General features: G+C 38.0%; 1 protein-coding gene across 1 annotated transcript; it reads right to left on the bottom strand.

Moving 5' to 3' along the window:
- Window positions 1–6,580: 6,580 nt before the first annotated feature.
- On the bottom strand, window positions 6,581–9,275 carry LOC107812653 (scopoletin glucosyltransferase-like). The gene has a single exon (XM_016637800.2). It carries the CDS (start codon window positions 8,157–8,159, stop codon window positions 6,654–6,656), a length of 1,506 nt encoding a protein of 501 aa, XP_016493286.1. The 5' UTR covers window positions 8,160–9,275; the 3' UTR covers window positions 6,581–6,653.
- Window positions 9,276–16,412: the final 7,137 nt, after the last annotated feature.

The following is a 16,412-nucleotide window of genomic DNA, read 5'->3' as shown; positions in this document are numbered from 1 at the left end:
TCATAAGTGCGTAGAGAATTGGCCTTGCAAAATTCTCCTTGAAGCGGCTAACACTTCACACTTACATAGGTGATTCCTAAACGTGTCATCCCGTAGATACACTATTTGATATACCATGTATCAAATTTAGAAATCATTAAAAAGCCTTAATGCTTTATCCTTGGTACTGAACATTGTCTCATCACGAGAATGGACTAAAACAAATTTTGTTGACAATATTGAACCGTCATTAATGAGTTTGTTTGATCTCCTTGAACCTAGATCTTGGGATCTCCAGTCTTCTAGGTAGAGTTACCGCCACAATGACTTGTTCTCGGCCATAGTCCCATTCCCCTCGATGATTTCTCAACTACCTCTCTAGTTAGGCCTTTTGTAAGTGGATCTGACACATTATCACTTGACTTTACATTAAGCAAATCAAAGTTTTGGGTATGTTCTAAGTATCCCAAAACTCGTTTCATTGCCATCCAGTGAGATTGGCCTGGATTGCTCGTGTATCGACTTAGTTTACTTATAGCACAAGCTATATCTGGTCGTGTACAATTCATGATGTACATTAAGCATCCCAACACACGAGCATAATCCAATTGTGATATGCTTTGGCCTTTGTTCTTTGCTAGTGCAAGATTCACGTCAATTGGAGTCTTTGCAACTTTAAAGCCCAAGTGCTTGAATTTTTCAAGTACTATCTTAATATAATGAGATTGTGATAATGCTAGACCTTGAGGAGTCTTTTGGATCTTAATCCCCAGAATTAAATCCGCAATTCCCAAGTCCTTCATATCAAACTTGCTATTGAGCATACGCTTAGTAGCATTTATGTTGGCAATGTCATTACTCATTATCAGCATATCATCCACATATAGGCAAACAATGACTATGTGATTTGGAACATTTTTAATGTACACACATTTATCACATTCATTTATCTTAAAATCATTTGACAACATTGTTTGGTCAAATTTCGCATGCCATTGTTTGGGTGCTTGTTTTAGTACGTAAAGGGACTTAACAAGTCTACATACCTTATTTTCTTTACCTGGAACCACAAATCCTTCAGGTTGTTCCATGTAAATTTCTTCCTCCAACTCTCCATTTAAAAAGGCCGTTTTAACATCCATTTGATGAATTTCAAGACCATACACTGCAGCTAATGCTACTAACATCCGTATGGACGTAATCCTTGTAACTGGGGAGTATGTATCAAAGTAGTCAAGACCTTCTCGTTGTCTATACCCTTTGACAACAAGTCTTGCCTTGAATTTATCAATAGTGCCATCATCTTTCATTTTTCTCTTAAAAATCCATTTAGAACCCAAAGGTTTATTTCCAGGAGGAAGATCAATCAATTCCCATGTATGGTTGTTCAATATGGATTCTATTTCACTATTGACTGCCTCTTTCCAGAACAATGATTCCGAAGAAGACATAGCTTCTTTAAATGTTCGAGGCTCATTTTCCAATAAGAAAGTCACAAAATTTGGTCCAAACGAAGTAGACGTTCTTTGACGTTTACTACGTCTTGGATCCTCCTGATTAAATGTACTTTCTTTTGTTTCTTCCCGAGGTCGTTTAGATACTTCACCAATCGATTCGCATTCCTTTTTATACGGATATACACTTTCAAAGAACTCAGCATTATCTGATTCTATAACCGTATTATTATGAATGTCGGGATTTTCTGATTTATGAACCAGAAATCGATATGCTTTACTATTAGTTGCATATCCTATGAAAACACAATCAACTGTTTTCGGTCCTATTTTTACCCTTTTGGGTTTAGGAACTTGCACTTTTGCCAAACACTCCCACACTTTAAAATAATTCAAGTTGGGCTTCCTTCCTTTCCATTTTTCATATGGAATGGATTGTGTTTTACTATGGGGTACTCGATTTAGTATTCGGCTGGCCGTAAGAATGGCTTCCCCCCACAAGTTCTGTGGCAAACCAGAACTTATCAACAATGCGTTCATCATCTCCTTTAATGAACGATTCTTTTTTTCCGCAATCCCATTGGATTGGGGCGTGTAAGGGGCTGTTGTTTGATGAATAATTCCATATTCTAAACATATTTGTTCAAAAGGAGATTCATATTCACCACCCCTATCACTTCTTATCATTTTGATTTTTGGCAGAAGCAGACAGCCCACGTTTCTCATTTTTCTGTAAAAAATGACAGGCTGCAGAAGTTGAAAGGTCAAGGTTGGTAGACATATTTTGTCTATAAAATGAGAGCTTCGGCTCTCATTCTTTTATCACAATCTCAGAGGAAAATATATCTGAGAGCTAGAAAGAAAGAGTGAGGTTTCGCAGACAGGGTATAAGAAAATAGTTTGTGAAGAAAATAAAAAGTGTGAGCGATATTGTAGTGAGGTGAAATATCAAAAGAGGGTTATTTCTTTTGAGTATTGTAGTGGTCTTTGTAGTATTTTTACTCGGGCCTACAAAGTGTAAATTCCTTACTATAGTGATATCAGTTGCTCCTCTCGGGGTCGTGGTTTTTCCCTTATTCAGAAGGGTTTTCCATGTAAAAATCTTGGTAGCATTGTTACTCTTTTATTCTTGTTAATTACCGTATCTCGGTGCTATATTATTATTCCGCTTTTATTACCGTGAATATTATTTTGGTAGGGGGTTTATTCCCAAACATGATTAAAGGAGAAGCAGCCTGCACCACATCAGTGGTAGCGGTGGAGAGCGGAGTTTCTTGAGATGCAACTTTCAATGCATTGTATTATGACAAGTCAGATAAAGGTTTGAACTTGCAATTCAACTGTGCCTTCGTGTCCTAGGCCATGCAATTGAAAAGTACCTGTATACATTTTGTCATTAGCAGCTACATATGTTAGTGCTTACTTCCCTACGCTTGGATGGTGATCTTCCTTTTGTATGCCACACGTTTCTCATAGTTTGGCAATTGGCACAATCCTTTGCCCAATAAAAAGAGTCCTTGCATTTTGTTTATGCAAAGTCAAGTTACTTGGAATGCATGAACAGCACATAATCAGACTCATTAAACGCATTTCTAAATTAATTACATAAACAAGAATGAAGAGAGCGTTCGGACAATCTGTTCTTGGCTCTTCAATTGGTTTGTCAGTTGAGAACAGGGGCGGCCCGACGAATTTCGTGGCCTAAAGCCAAACTTTATAAGGGACTTTAACTTTTTATTTTTTTTATTATTTATTTGAAAATTATTTTTTTAACTTTTCTTAGATACAAAGTTATTAATAATCTTATCTATATATATAAAGGAAGGACGTGAGGAAGGTGATGTGACATCTCTATAATATAGGAATTCTCTTTATCTTTTTTCTCATTTTTTTGAATATTTTCTTTCAATTTTTTCATTTTAACTATTTAAAAAATTCACACCATAACTCACTCACACGGGGTTATGACTTTTCAAGTCCATAACCTCCAACCGTTTAATATATTACTAATAACTCTCTATATATCTCCTGCTTCTCTTCTTTCCCACACCTGACTGTTACCCATTCCATTGAATTTGAAGTAGATTCCATCTTTTATTATTCATATCATCACATTGCTATTTCTTTAGAGATTTACCATTTCCGTTAATATTTCAAATTGTAGTTGTTGTATTTTGGTCTGCTTACTCAGAACTCATTTTGAATATGCAGCTTTTTATGATCGTAATGGAGTATATTTTGCTTTTGTTCCTTAGAAACTATGTTTAGGTTCGTATTTTGTGAATTGAATTTGAAAATTACTGACTTGATTATGTTTGTTATCGTATCTTCTCATAGTTCTACGTTAATTAGAGCTCAGTACTTTAAAGTGAATTCCATCTTCCTATCTTGTGGGTCATTGTTACTTTCTGTTGTTAATTATAATAGTCAGTTTACCCATTTCATTTTTTTCTTCTTCTTTTTATTCTGAGATTATTTTGTATGTTTCTTCCTGTTCTTCTTTTTCTATTAAACATTTGGAATCATTAAGAAGTTATATTTATTTTAATATAAAGAGACAAATTATAGGAAAGAAAACGAAATGTAAGGACAGAAATATTAAATTGAATGAGGCAAATGCAAAGAGTAACCATTGGGAAAGTAAAATAAGAAAATGAATAACAAAGAAAGTAACAGTATGTACAAAACATCAATAGGTTGTTTGAGGGTACTCTTTCCTTGAAATTCCTCTACAGTATGTACAAAACATCAATAGGTTGTTTGAGGGTACTCTTTCCTTGAAATTCCTCTATTTTCCTTTCATAAAATCCCAATCCCTCTATGTTTTGAGTTCTGTTTCTTCTTCTACAACAGGTATATACACGATCTTACTCTTGCCATGATGATGATTATTTCATAAAATCCGACAAATGCATCATGACAGAAGCAGCCAGCCAAGTTTCATTCCAAATCCGACAAATGCATAATCACATATAGAATTAGCAAATTAAATAAAAATTTCACCTGAATGGTTCATTAGACGGGAAATAAAACAAGGGGTTTTCGTTTCAGGAGAAATTTCAGTCCCCAAATTAGTTCGTCTTAACTACATTGAGAGAACTTTCTTTTGATATATTGTAACAATCGCGCCACTAACTACCTTCAGTTCGTCCAAAAATATTGAAAGAGAAAAGAGATGTTTCATGACAAGATCTGGTCACTAAAAATTTTTTGAAAATCAGCATTGACAAGGGCTACAATGCTATGACTATCAAACGTAAAATAAAAGTTTAGTGATCAGATTGTGTTTTTTCATGCTATTTGTCAAAATAAATAATAGAATAACGTGAACCCCTCATAACCTATAGGTAGATATAAGGATGATGACAAGAGCTACAAGATCCAGTATGAGGTGCCAATACTTGGGAATGAGCACGTGAAGATCACAGTAAAAGATAGAAATCTTGAGTACAAAAAAGGAAGACTGGAAGAGTATATGAGAAAAACGATCAGATGATGAGTTTTAGTAATTAACAAGTTATGGATACTACAATTACAACATTATACTTGCGCCAAGGTTGATAGATCATGGTTGAGGAGATTAAGATTGAGAACTCTTTTTTTGCTAATTGGAAGCCATTTATTTAAGACAAGAAATAAAAGTTTGAGGTGACAAATAATAAAATATGTCAACTAAACTAATCATGCGATTTTCAAAATGTCATCCACGATCGGTTTGTTGAAAAATTCTAAAATGCTGTGATTTTTGTTTTTGTTTCAAGTGAAAGAGATGGAAAAAAGGAACAAAATAATTATCTACGTTTACTATATATTAGACTTTGAAAATCGTGTATTAGGACCGCGTATATATATGTATCAAAAGGTGAAAGTTTCCTTTTAAGTTCTTTTTTTTATTTCAAAAAATAAAATAAAAAATTGTATGAAAACATGTCAACTAAGTTGTCTTATCTAATAAAAATATTTTATTTGTCGCATCACAAAGATATAGAATTTTAGTTGTATGGATACTCATAAGATCTTATATCTTGATTAAATTATAAAGATTATTTCAAAATTCATTAATCTTTTACAACCGCGCGAAGCGCAGGATATTTGACTAGTTTTCTTATAATCAATAACTCCTAATACATATTTCTCAATTGACAATATAACTAATCCATTTAACCTGTCTTGTGATATGGTTGTTCTTAGATAAGATTTTATCATTTTTAATTTTGAAAACTTCTTTTAGTTGAAGCAATGGTAACATAAGTTATGAACATGATTCCATAAGCAATTTAGGCATTTGCAAAAGAATTAAATTTTTTTATTTGATTAAGTCTATCAATTAAACTGTTATCTTCTAATTGTACTATTTTCCTTAATACTTTTAATTCAGAAAATAAATCTAAACCATCAATATCAAATTAATTATTATGCTTTAAAGGACATTCAAGATTAAAATAATATTTTTTTTAAATTTCCAACATCTAGTGATCTTAGTTTTTACTGCCAAATAGAAAACCAAAAATATTTTCATATGCTTCGAATTGTTCAAATCTATTTTGAAGTGAAAAAATAGTCTTGTCTATTACGTATAAAAGTAATCAACTCTAAAGAACTCTTCGAAAGATTTTGAGATTTCATTATCAACATTCGCATCAAATTGTTACTTCCTATACATTACAAGTTTCTTACGAAATTCGGATTCGATATTCATTTCATGTGCAATTTCGTTAGTAGAAATTATAGCTTCAATTACAAATCTTTTCTCTATATTTGTTAAAGAAAGAAATCAAACATCCTTCTCAAATATCCCCAAGCACGGGATTTTTAAATTAGTTGCTAGTCAGAAGTGGAATTTTGGTGACTGATGATGATGATAATTGTCACTGTAAGGAGGATAGAGGAAAATTGTCAGTCTTGTGGTACAATAGACCTAAGCTAGTGTATCAACTTTCTTCATACTTCATAGCCACTAGTTTGCAATTTTGTCTGTATTGTCATTATCCACGTCTAAGATGTGGACCTATGTTTTCAGCTTTTTTCTTCACGTCTTAAAGAAAGTAGGTTGTCGTTTCATAAAAAATAAAAAATAAAAAAAAATTCACTTTACTTAACTCATAGCATAGCCTTGCTTTATGTAAGGGCCTAATTGGTATTCTATAGTTTCCTGTTTTTTATACAAAGCTTATATTTCATAAATTGGGCACAGGAAGGAACTAGTATTAACTTTAACTTCTAACTCAGTCTGATTTTAAAAATCAGACTAAGTACTAACATCCTTATTCTAGTAGTGGATAAATCGTAATCACTAGTGGAATTAAATATACTTATATCTTCCAGCAAAGTAGTCAAATTAGAGTAAGATGATCCTCCTATTTCAACAGCTTTCCTTGCCATTTCCTTGTACGCTTTAGCTCTGCTTCTGAATCCTTCTGCTTCTTCACCCACCATTACCCTCCTTATTGCCTTTGTTATTTCTTCTTTTTTCACTCCCTCGGTATATGTTTTTTGCCATTTCACAGAACCAACGCCAACCCCAGTTCTCAAGACTTCAGTTACCAACTTTTCATTACAGAATTGTTCCACAAATACAGGCCATGTCACCATTGGCACCCCTGCTGATATTCCTTCCAACGTAGAATTCCATCCACAATGTGTAACAAAAGCTCCCACAGATTCGTGATCAAGAATTAGTACTTGGGGTGCCCATCCTCTTATTATTAATCCTTTTTCTTTCATTCTTTCTTCGAATCCTTTAGGCAACTCATCTTCGTTGTCTTGTACCTCTTTGTCTTTTCTAATAACCCAAATAAATTCTTGTCTAGAAGCTTCAATTCCCATAGCTAGTTCTCGCATTTGTAATGCGGTGAAATTTGCTATGCTCCCAAAGCAAATGTAAATAATGGAACTTGATTTTTTTGAATCAAGCCATTTCATGCAGTCGTGTTTATCGATAGAGGATTGCTTCCCCCTTTCAGCTTTATCTTCAATGTCCCTATTGCACAATGAAAGCGGGCCAATAGCCCAAGCTTTTCTACCTAGAACCTTGGTATAATGTTCAACATAATCTTGTTCAAGCTCGTAGAAGCTGTTGAAGATAACTCCATAGCCCTTCAAGCCCGATTCCCTGACTGTTTTTACCATCAGGGGAATATTTTTCTCTTCCTCAATTCGATCAAACGGTGATAACTGTGATTTAGTCAGCTTGATCTGGTGAGGTAAATTCGGTACAACAAAAGATTCAGAATCAGAGGCGACATTCATAAAAGGCTTATGAAGCCTGATGCTCTCCCCAGCACAAAGGGCAAAGAAGCTTGTGCCATGAATAGCCAATCTTGGAATGTTAAATTTGGCTGCAGTATCAATTGTCCAAGGAAAGAATATATCAGAAACAAGACAATTGGGACGACATTCTTGAATAAGGTGCTCTAGTGGTTCTTGCATCATAACTGTAGCCTTGAAGAAGTTTAGGAGCAAGTCATCGGAAGGTATGAGATCGAGGCGCTCGCATTCTTCATGCAAGCCGTGTTCAACAGCTTGGAATTTGATCAAACGGATGTCAATTTCGATTCCTAAATTCTTGTTTCTTTGAATTGCTTTTGAGAAAACAGATTCATTGAGAGGAGTGGTGATTATGGTGGCCTTAACACCACGCAAAGCGACAAGCTTGGCCATATCAAGCGTAGGAATCATGTGACCATGAGCCATCATGGGAAAGAAGAAGAAATGGAGCTGACTCATATGTGAAAAATCTGGAAAAAAGAAGTTGCAGCCAAAAACAAAAAGCAGAAGAAACCTAAGTAAGAGTTCAGTTCAGTTAGTTGCCAGAGTTTTCAATTCACTTCTACTTGAAATTGTAAAGCAAAAATCAGAGTTAAAATGCATCTCTCCGCCATTCTTTGCCCTTCAGTTGGTTAGTCTGTTGAGAACATGGAAATGCCATGTTTGTTTTTTTAATCGGGAAAATGTTTATTTTACGCAATTTGGGCATGCAATGCAAAGGAACTAACTGTTACACCCCAAGTTTTCATACGTGAGAGTACATCGTAAGTCATTGATGTAAGCTCGGAAATGAGATTCTATTTGGAAGCAAATAAAGTAAGTTAATCATGTTACCTTGGAGGTTACAAATATTTAAGATCATGAATAACGAGTACCAAGAGGGTTGAAAATCTTAGAAGCTAAACCAATTGAAGAAAATAAGTTTCGTCGAAAGTCGACAAGTTTCGAATGTTATAACATGTATTTTGGGGTGAGACTAGGGTTATTAACATGATAAGGAGGTTATTCTATGAGTTATTTTAGTCGTATGATATTCATTTTCTACATTTTGAAGGCAAGCAAGTTGTGGAACAAGAGTTGGCAAAGGTCATCACAAGTTACATTCATAAATTTGCTGAAATTTAGGTTAAATGTATCTGAGAATTTCTCCAAATATAATTGGAATCATGGGGTGTTCTACCTACCAAATTGAAGGTCTACGAGTCTAGTTTCTAACGCATTAAACCGTTCGTTAATACGACATCGGAGTAGAGAGATATTCGCGTTTTCGCGAGACCGCGCAAGCAGCTCCCAATGGGACCCACTTAGGCGGTGGTTGACCTACTTCAATTTATAAACGATTTGGACGCCTATTTTTGCTCATTTTTCAACTAAACTTCGTCTCCAAACTTCTCCTAACCCTCCTAAACATATACCACAAGGTTTTGAAGTGATTCCAAAGTGATTACACCATATTTCCACATCAAAACTTAGTTCTAGTGAAGAACAACACCTCTTTGAGGTTGTGTTGTCATTGAGGATTGTTGTGGGCTGTATTTGGATGAAATTCCAAGTTTTTGCTGCTGTCTAAGGTGAGTATAACAGCCTACTAATTGTGCTTAATCTTGCTTGTATGTTGGTTAAGTTGTTAGGATGATAAACTACAAGATAATACTTGGATTAGCTTAAGTCACTTCTATGGTGTTGTATTGCTATTAAGGGTTGTTGTAAACTGAATATAACTTGGATTTTGACTTGAAGTTACTGTATAAGGTATGTATATTGTGATCTTGCTTGTGCCTAAGGTTATCTTGATGTTGATTAAGTTAAATGGATGGGCTAGACATGAACTAGTGAATAAAGTTGCTAATTGAGGATAGTTGAAGTTGTGGATTATTTTCGTTGTTATAAATATATGGTTTAACGTTGGAATCATTGATTAATGACTTCATTATCATGTTAATGATACTTTTATGTTGAAGTAAGAAGTCTATAAGGATTGATAAGGGGTATACGGATTCCAATCGGAGCTTGTCGCTCGTCGTAATGTAGTTGTGACTTCTTGTTATTATATGGTGTCTTGATATTGATAATTATGTATTGATGGATTGCTCTGGTAATTGTTGTTGGTATATGGTATTGGAGGAGGCCCTTGTTACAAGGGAGATGCTGCCCAAATTTACGTAAACGAGCTACTAGCTTAAGTTATAGACTTAGCCTTTGCTCAGCACTGATTTTGAATCTCCTTATACTATGATAGATTGTGTTGACTTGTTTGAAGAGTTGCTTGGAAGTGATTAAGGACTCAACGGGTTTAAGGTATGTTAAGGCACTTTCTTCTTTCTTTTGGCATGATCTAAAGTGAAATGAATACGCTACTTCATAACGGATCTACTCCTAGCAACTAAGGTTGTCCATGTTGTTCTTTCCTTATAAAATTATTCTAAGCAAGCGTGTATGATCCTTGAATCCTACTAAGGTTCATATTGAGGGTATGGATGTCCATAGTGTTCTTAAGTCACTCCAAAAGGTTTAGAAGGTGATTCCATGAGTCTAGCATGCATTATATATAGTATCTATTTTACTCTACCGAGCCGCTCTATAGTCGGCCGGGTACGACACCTATTGTGCAACCACTGATCAGTTGGGTTTACCGAGCTCCACGTGGCCGGGTACGATTCTATCGAACCTTATGATGGTCGGGTACACTTTTACCGAGTCCTCTTTAAGGCCGGGTACGATATGATGATGATGATGCCCACATAGGCACTCTGATGTTACAGGTTGTATCTCCTCTATCTCTCTTTTTACATTACTGTTCTTGTTTATGCTTTCCTTCCTAACATACTCGGTACTTTATTCGTACTGACGTCCCTTTTTGCCTGGGGACGCTGCATTTCATGCCCGCAGGTCCCGATTGATAGGTTGACAGTCCTCCTAGTAGGCTATCAGCTCAGCGAAGGTGTTGGTGCACTCCACTTGCTCCGGAGTTGCCTATTTGGTTAGTATGTTTTGGATATGTATTGATTGATATGGCGGGGCCCTGTCCCGACCTTTATGATTTTATGTACTCTTAGAGGCTTGTAGACATATGTCAGGTGTATGGATAATTGTATGGCCTTGTCGGCCTATGTTTCGAGTTTACTAATGGTCATGTCGGCCTTATAGGCCCGTATGTCACATATATTAGTTTGTATATCATGTTGGGTCTTCATATGTTGACTATTCCCTTATGTTTTATTCTTGTTATCTTAGGACGGGTTTTCTGGCTCATTTACTCATGATAACATGATAAGAAAGATATGTTACGTTGGTACTCGGTTGAGTAAGGCACCGGGTGACCGTCGTGTCCCTTCGGTTTGGGTCGTGACACTAACATTATGACTTCAACGGTTATTGGGTGAAAAAGAAAATCGATACTTACAACAACAACATACCCAGAATTATCCCATACTGTGAGGTTTGAGAGGGTAGTGTATACGCAAATATTACCCGAATCTTTGTGAGGTAGGGGTAAGCTGCTAGCTGTAAGTACAAAACTTTAAGCTGCTAGCTGTTTGGGATAGGAAGTTTTAACGACACGTCATACAAATATGAATAAGTTTAATTTTGAACATCAATAGTAGAAAACATAAGTAACTTCTAGTGAGTACTTTTTATTTTTATTGTTACTTTTTATGTTATACAATATTAGGGTAGGATGAGTTCAAATGGAGTAACGTGATTAATGGAATTCATAACTGATCTTAATTGTATGTCTGAGAAGTGTTTGAGCAAATAAATGCTAAACCAATTAATAATAAGTTAATAGGGTGAATCTCAATTAAACTTAATAAATTCTAGATCAAATAAAACAAACTCTTGTATAACGAGTAGAGTTCAGGAGCATTAAATAGTGACCTTAATATGATATGATTGACAAAATATGTAGTATTATAAATGTATAATAAATGTAAGAAATGACAAGGGTTATAGTGTAAAGGAATTATCACCCAGTGATTGTGTGTTTCCTTTCTCTGATGACGACGACGTGGAAAGGCAAGAAGTCAAAATATATATGAGATCTTGAGATTTATGGATAAAAATTGAATAACATGTGCTTGAATAAAACGAATAAGACAACTCTTTCGTATATTCTTCTCTCAACTTTTACAATCTGTTCTAGTTCCCAAAAAGGCAGATCCCATTTTTGTTCTTTATCTCTTCCTATTTATAAGGGACATTCCCCCAAAACCCTAAAAAGTACAACATAGAGAATATCTCAAGGAATATTCTTTATGTCCATTTTTGAACCTAAGTTACCATTACTGTCATGTCTCAGCTGCCCGCTTTTGGCGTCGACCTTTATGAGGATGACATTCAGTCGTTATATCGTGGTCGACCCCGTCCTTCGTCTTGCTTCTCCATTACCGTTGTTACCAAATTTGGACCTATACAGTAAGTCCCTCCACTTGTCGAGGTCGTAGCCCTGCACGTCCTCGATAAGCGGACACCATTCGTTTTCGTCATGGGAGAATTTGGCTATTAAATCACGTCGGGTCGACAAAGATCGAGAGAACGACACTACCAGCGGAGTCATAACTGGCCTGGTTACCGTGATGTGACGTCACTGCCACGCGCGTCATCATTACTCATCTTTCCGAGATAGTGTCGACGTGCTTGTTGCTTTGGTTTTAGTGCCATTGACAATCCTTCACTTCGATTCTTGCGCCATCCAGCCCTATAAGTAGATGAGGGTTTCATTTTTTCAGAAGTTTGCGCCATTTCTCTCCTTGCATGTACATCAGCTTCCTCCGATCTTTTTCATCAGTTCTTGCTAGCAGCTTTGTTTCTGCGATTCCGTTTCTCGCCTTCTTGTTTAGTCATCACCTCTTTCTTTAGGTTGAGTAGCACACCTTTTGTTGTCGAGATGTCCCGAACCCTTCGCTTACATGACGTAGTTCCCGACGCTACTCTGTTGTCGGTGGCCCCTCCTTCTGGTGGTGAGGATTTCATTACTGAAGAGGGTGAGAGTTTTCCTTCCAAAGAAGAGATGCTTCCCAGAAACCCTCTATCCAGAAACGATTTCCACAAGGAACCCACTTCTTCTCCCATTCCTGTGATCTCCGAAATCGGGCCATCTCATATAGATGAACTCCGATCCACATACCATATTCCTTCTCACATCGAGATGGTCCCAGCCGGGGGCAACATCGTGGAGGTCCATAGACCTGGGTACTGTGCTTTTTATGTTTATCCTTTCGTAATTGGTTATACTCTCCCTCTTCTTCCACTGGTGGAGGAGTTCTGTCGATTTTACAACGTCTGCCCAGCGCAATTATCTCCATATTTGTATGAAGACTTTTTTATGTTGATAAAGTACACGGAGTTGGATGGTTGTAAAGTCGACATCTGCCACCTATTACATTTGTTTTCACCAAGCTTTCACAGAGGCACCATGATATAGTTGCAACATCACGGGACCAAGGGGCTGATAGTTGGAATGGACGACAGGGTAAGCCGAAAGTTTTGACACAAGTACTTTTTTATCAAAACGGAGCACTTGGTGTCGGACTTGCTGGATTTCCTGAGCAGTGGAATCATAATCGTAGGTGTTGATGACATACACTTGTTGTCTTCTTTCATCCTTTATGATCTTTATTTATTTGTGATTTTTTTGTGTAGTTGAGAGGCATGTACCCTTTCCCATCGTCGTTATTGAGTACTCGGTAGCTCGCGTATTACCTCACATGGCTAGGATTCGAGATTGGGCGGTTTTCTACAAATGTTTTGGACTGAACGTTCCATCTAGTAAGTGTTTCTTTTGTTTTGATCTTCGGCTGCCTACCGTCGTTTATTGATACGACCTCTTTGTGGTGACAGGTTGACGGGCTTCTAAGAAGAAAGCTCTAGTGTCGGCATTTCGCCAGGCTATTGCTCAGCAAGGATGCAATTTACTTTGGCTGAGTCCACCCGCGGGGGTCGTACTTAAACTTTATCAACAAGAGACCCCCCTCTTTGGGATGTCGATGAATGGGACGAGATCTCGTCCCGGCCTGTCTACCACCTCGTAGACGAGTCCTCTAATGGGGAGGAGTCGTCATCGAGGAAGAGGAGGAGGGTGGAGCTTATGAAAGCCATCGCCACCAGCGTTGAAAAGAAGAAAGTCGTTGCTTTGAGAGGGGTGTCCTCGCCTATGTTAGACGTAGGGACTGTTTTTATGGCGGATGCTATCATGACGGGGAGATCTCCTAGGGTCGAGAGGACGTACCAAGGGGGAACCTGTGCAGACTGCTGAAGATGGTGCGTCATCGGCTGCCGGAATGGATGGGGCGATGCCCTTAGAGGAAGATGGTTCAGGTTCGGACATCGATCCCGAAGAGGTGCAGGACTTTTTGGAGAGAAACACCCGCGTGAAAGTGAGGACGAATGGTCCTAAACCGACACGTAATCATTCCGGTAGGTTACGATCTTTTGGAAAACTCTGAGCAGGCAGCGTCGGCCTTTGCCCCCTTCTGCAACACTTCTGAGAATGCGGCGCTTCAGGCGATGAGTGACGCAGAGTATTTCTGGCATGGCTTTACGAGTAAGTATTTCTTTTCCTGTTAGAATTTGTTTTGCATGCGTAACCTACTTATGTTGACTTTCTTTCCTTTGCATGTTAGACTCTCATTATGGAGATCGAGCGCGACTGGAGGGATGAACGAAGGACGACCGTTTTTAAGAAGGTGGCCTCCAAGTACAAGGAGTATCGCACCAAGCACCGTGCGTTGGCCGATGTCTTCACTCAGGATAGCAATTTTCAGCTATTTCGCGACGGACTTAAGTAGAAAGAGAAAGAGTTGGCGCAAAAAATCAAAGAGCTGAAAGAGAGGGATGACGAGCTGATGAAGGCCATAGGTCGATGCAGTGAACTCGAGGCAGCTCTTAAGGCCAAGGATGATGAGCTCGAGTTGAGCAAGGGGGTGATGGCCGAGAACGCCGATCTTCAGGCGCGGGTGGCCACCTTAACTGCTGAGCTTGGGCAAAGGGAAGCGGAGGTTGTCAATCTGAGAGGTGAGTTAAGCGTTAATGTTGATGAACTGGCTCATGTCGAAAAGGGCAGGATGACCGCCGTATCTGAAATAGCGACCCTGGATGATTCCGTCCATGTTTGTAGGTCTGAGTGGGATAATGAGGTGGAGACATCGGCGCTCAAGGTAGAGAGGTTGGAAGAGCGGATCCAAGATCTGGAGGGGGAGTTGTCCGGATTAAACGAACAGGTTGTTGCTTTGAAGGCAGAGGAAGAGCGACGACAGTCGCAGCAATCCACGTCTCATACTTCTTTTGATCTCGCCGTGTCGTGGGAGTTGTATGAGATGTGGGTTCATGCCGAGGCTCAGCTTGATGTGTACAAGTCTCTGAAGGCTAACGGGAAGGTTTTTGAGGCAGAACTCGAGGGTGTTCGTGTCAAAGCACGTGCAGCCCGTGAAGCGTATGGTTATGATCTCGGTACGCCTGACGGGGACGATGTCGATGATGATGCGAATAGGCTCGCCTCCGATTCTTGGTATAACGAGGAGTATGTTGCGGGGGATGACGCGACGTAGGGTCGTTGTATTTATTTTGTTTTGCCTTGATATTTTTGTGAGGGCATCTTCGAGCCCTTTGTAAAAAGTTTTTGTAATATAACAGTTGTGAGCACGTGATTTTTGCCTCATACGAATTACTCCAAAATAATTCCCAAATTTTTATCTTTTCTTTAATTATGTGTTATTTTTAGGAAATATCGTGCGATTTTCCTTTTTGTTTGCATAGATCTGTGTGCATGTTTAATTTTATTAATGCATTAAAAATACAAAAAAAATATATAGCATTTGCATTTAGGATTGGATTTTTATATTTTTGGAATTAATTAATAATTAGGTGTTTTACAAAATGGGAAAGTCACAAAAAAATATTTACTTTGCATCTTTTGCATTTAATGTCCGAATTGTGTGATTTTTATCGTTATTGATGTTTAATTTCGTGTAATAGTTATTATTAAGTGTCAATATTTTTAGTTAATTGCCAATTTTACAATTTAATTAGGATTTTTAGTTTTATTGTTGAAAAGAAAAAATTGAAAAAAAATAATAAGAAGAAGAGTTAAATTTTAGTTGGGCCAATTTGGCCAAGCCTAAACCCTTACAGCCAAACCAGGCCAAAAACCAGCCCATACCCGCCCCAAATCCAGTCCACCTGCGACTCAACCAAACGACGTCGTTTCAAGCGTCTCAATCTGGATCGTTGATCTCAACTGATCAAACGGTCCCAAAGCCTTGACCAAACCCGACCCCCGACCCGTCACTTCAATACCCGGACCGCCCCAGTACTACTCCAAACGACACCGTTTGAGTTAAGTGAACTAATTCGGACCCTCGATCTCTTTTGATCGAACGACCAAGATTCACTATATAAACGAAACCTCATACCCAGCCCCCCAGTCCAAACCCCTGTTCATCATCGTCTCTCAGAGACGAAGCCCTTCCCCCAAACCCTAGTCGCCATGGCATTCCTTCTCCTGAAACCCGGCGGCAACGACGCCGCCCGCCACCAAAATAACACCCTTGAACCTCCTAACCACCCCCAATCCAAATCTCTTACCCGTTTTGCTCGAATCAACCTACAACTTCTCGAATCTTCAATCGAAGATTCGAGCAAAACCTGGACCTACCCCAATCCACCTTGAACTCACACCCTGGAACCCCTTGACCTCCCTCATGACCAAACCAC

Source organism: Nicotiana tabacum, chromosome 7 (assembly GCF_000715075.1).
Source record: "Nicotiana tabacum cultivar K326 chromosome 7, ASM71507v2, whole genome shotgun sequence".
Classification (NCBI taxonomy): Eukaryota; Viridiplantae; Streptophyta; class Magnoliopsida; order Solanales; family Solanaceae; genus Nicotiana; species Nicotiana tabacum.
The sequence above is the reverse complement of the archived record's forward strand: the minus strand, read 5'-3'. Positions and strand labels throughout refer to the sequence as shown.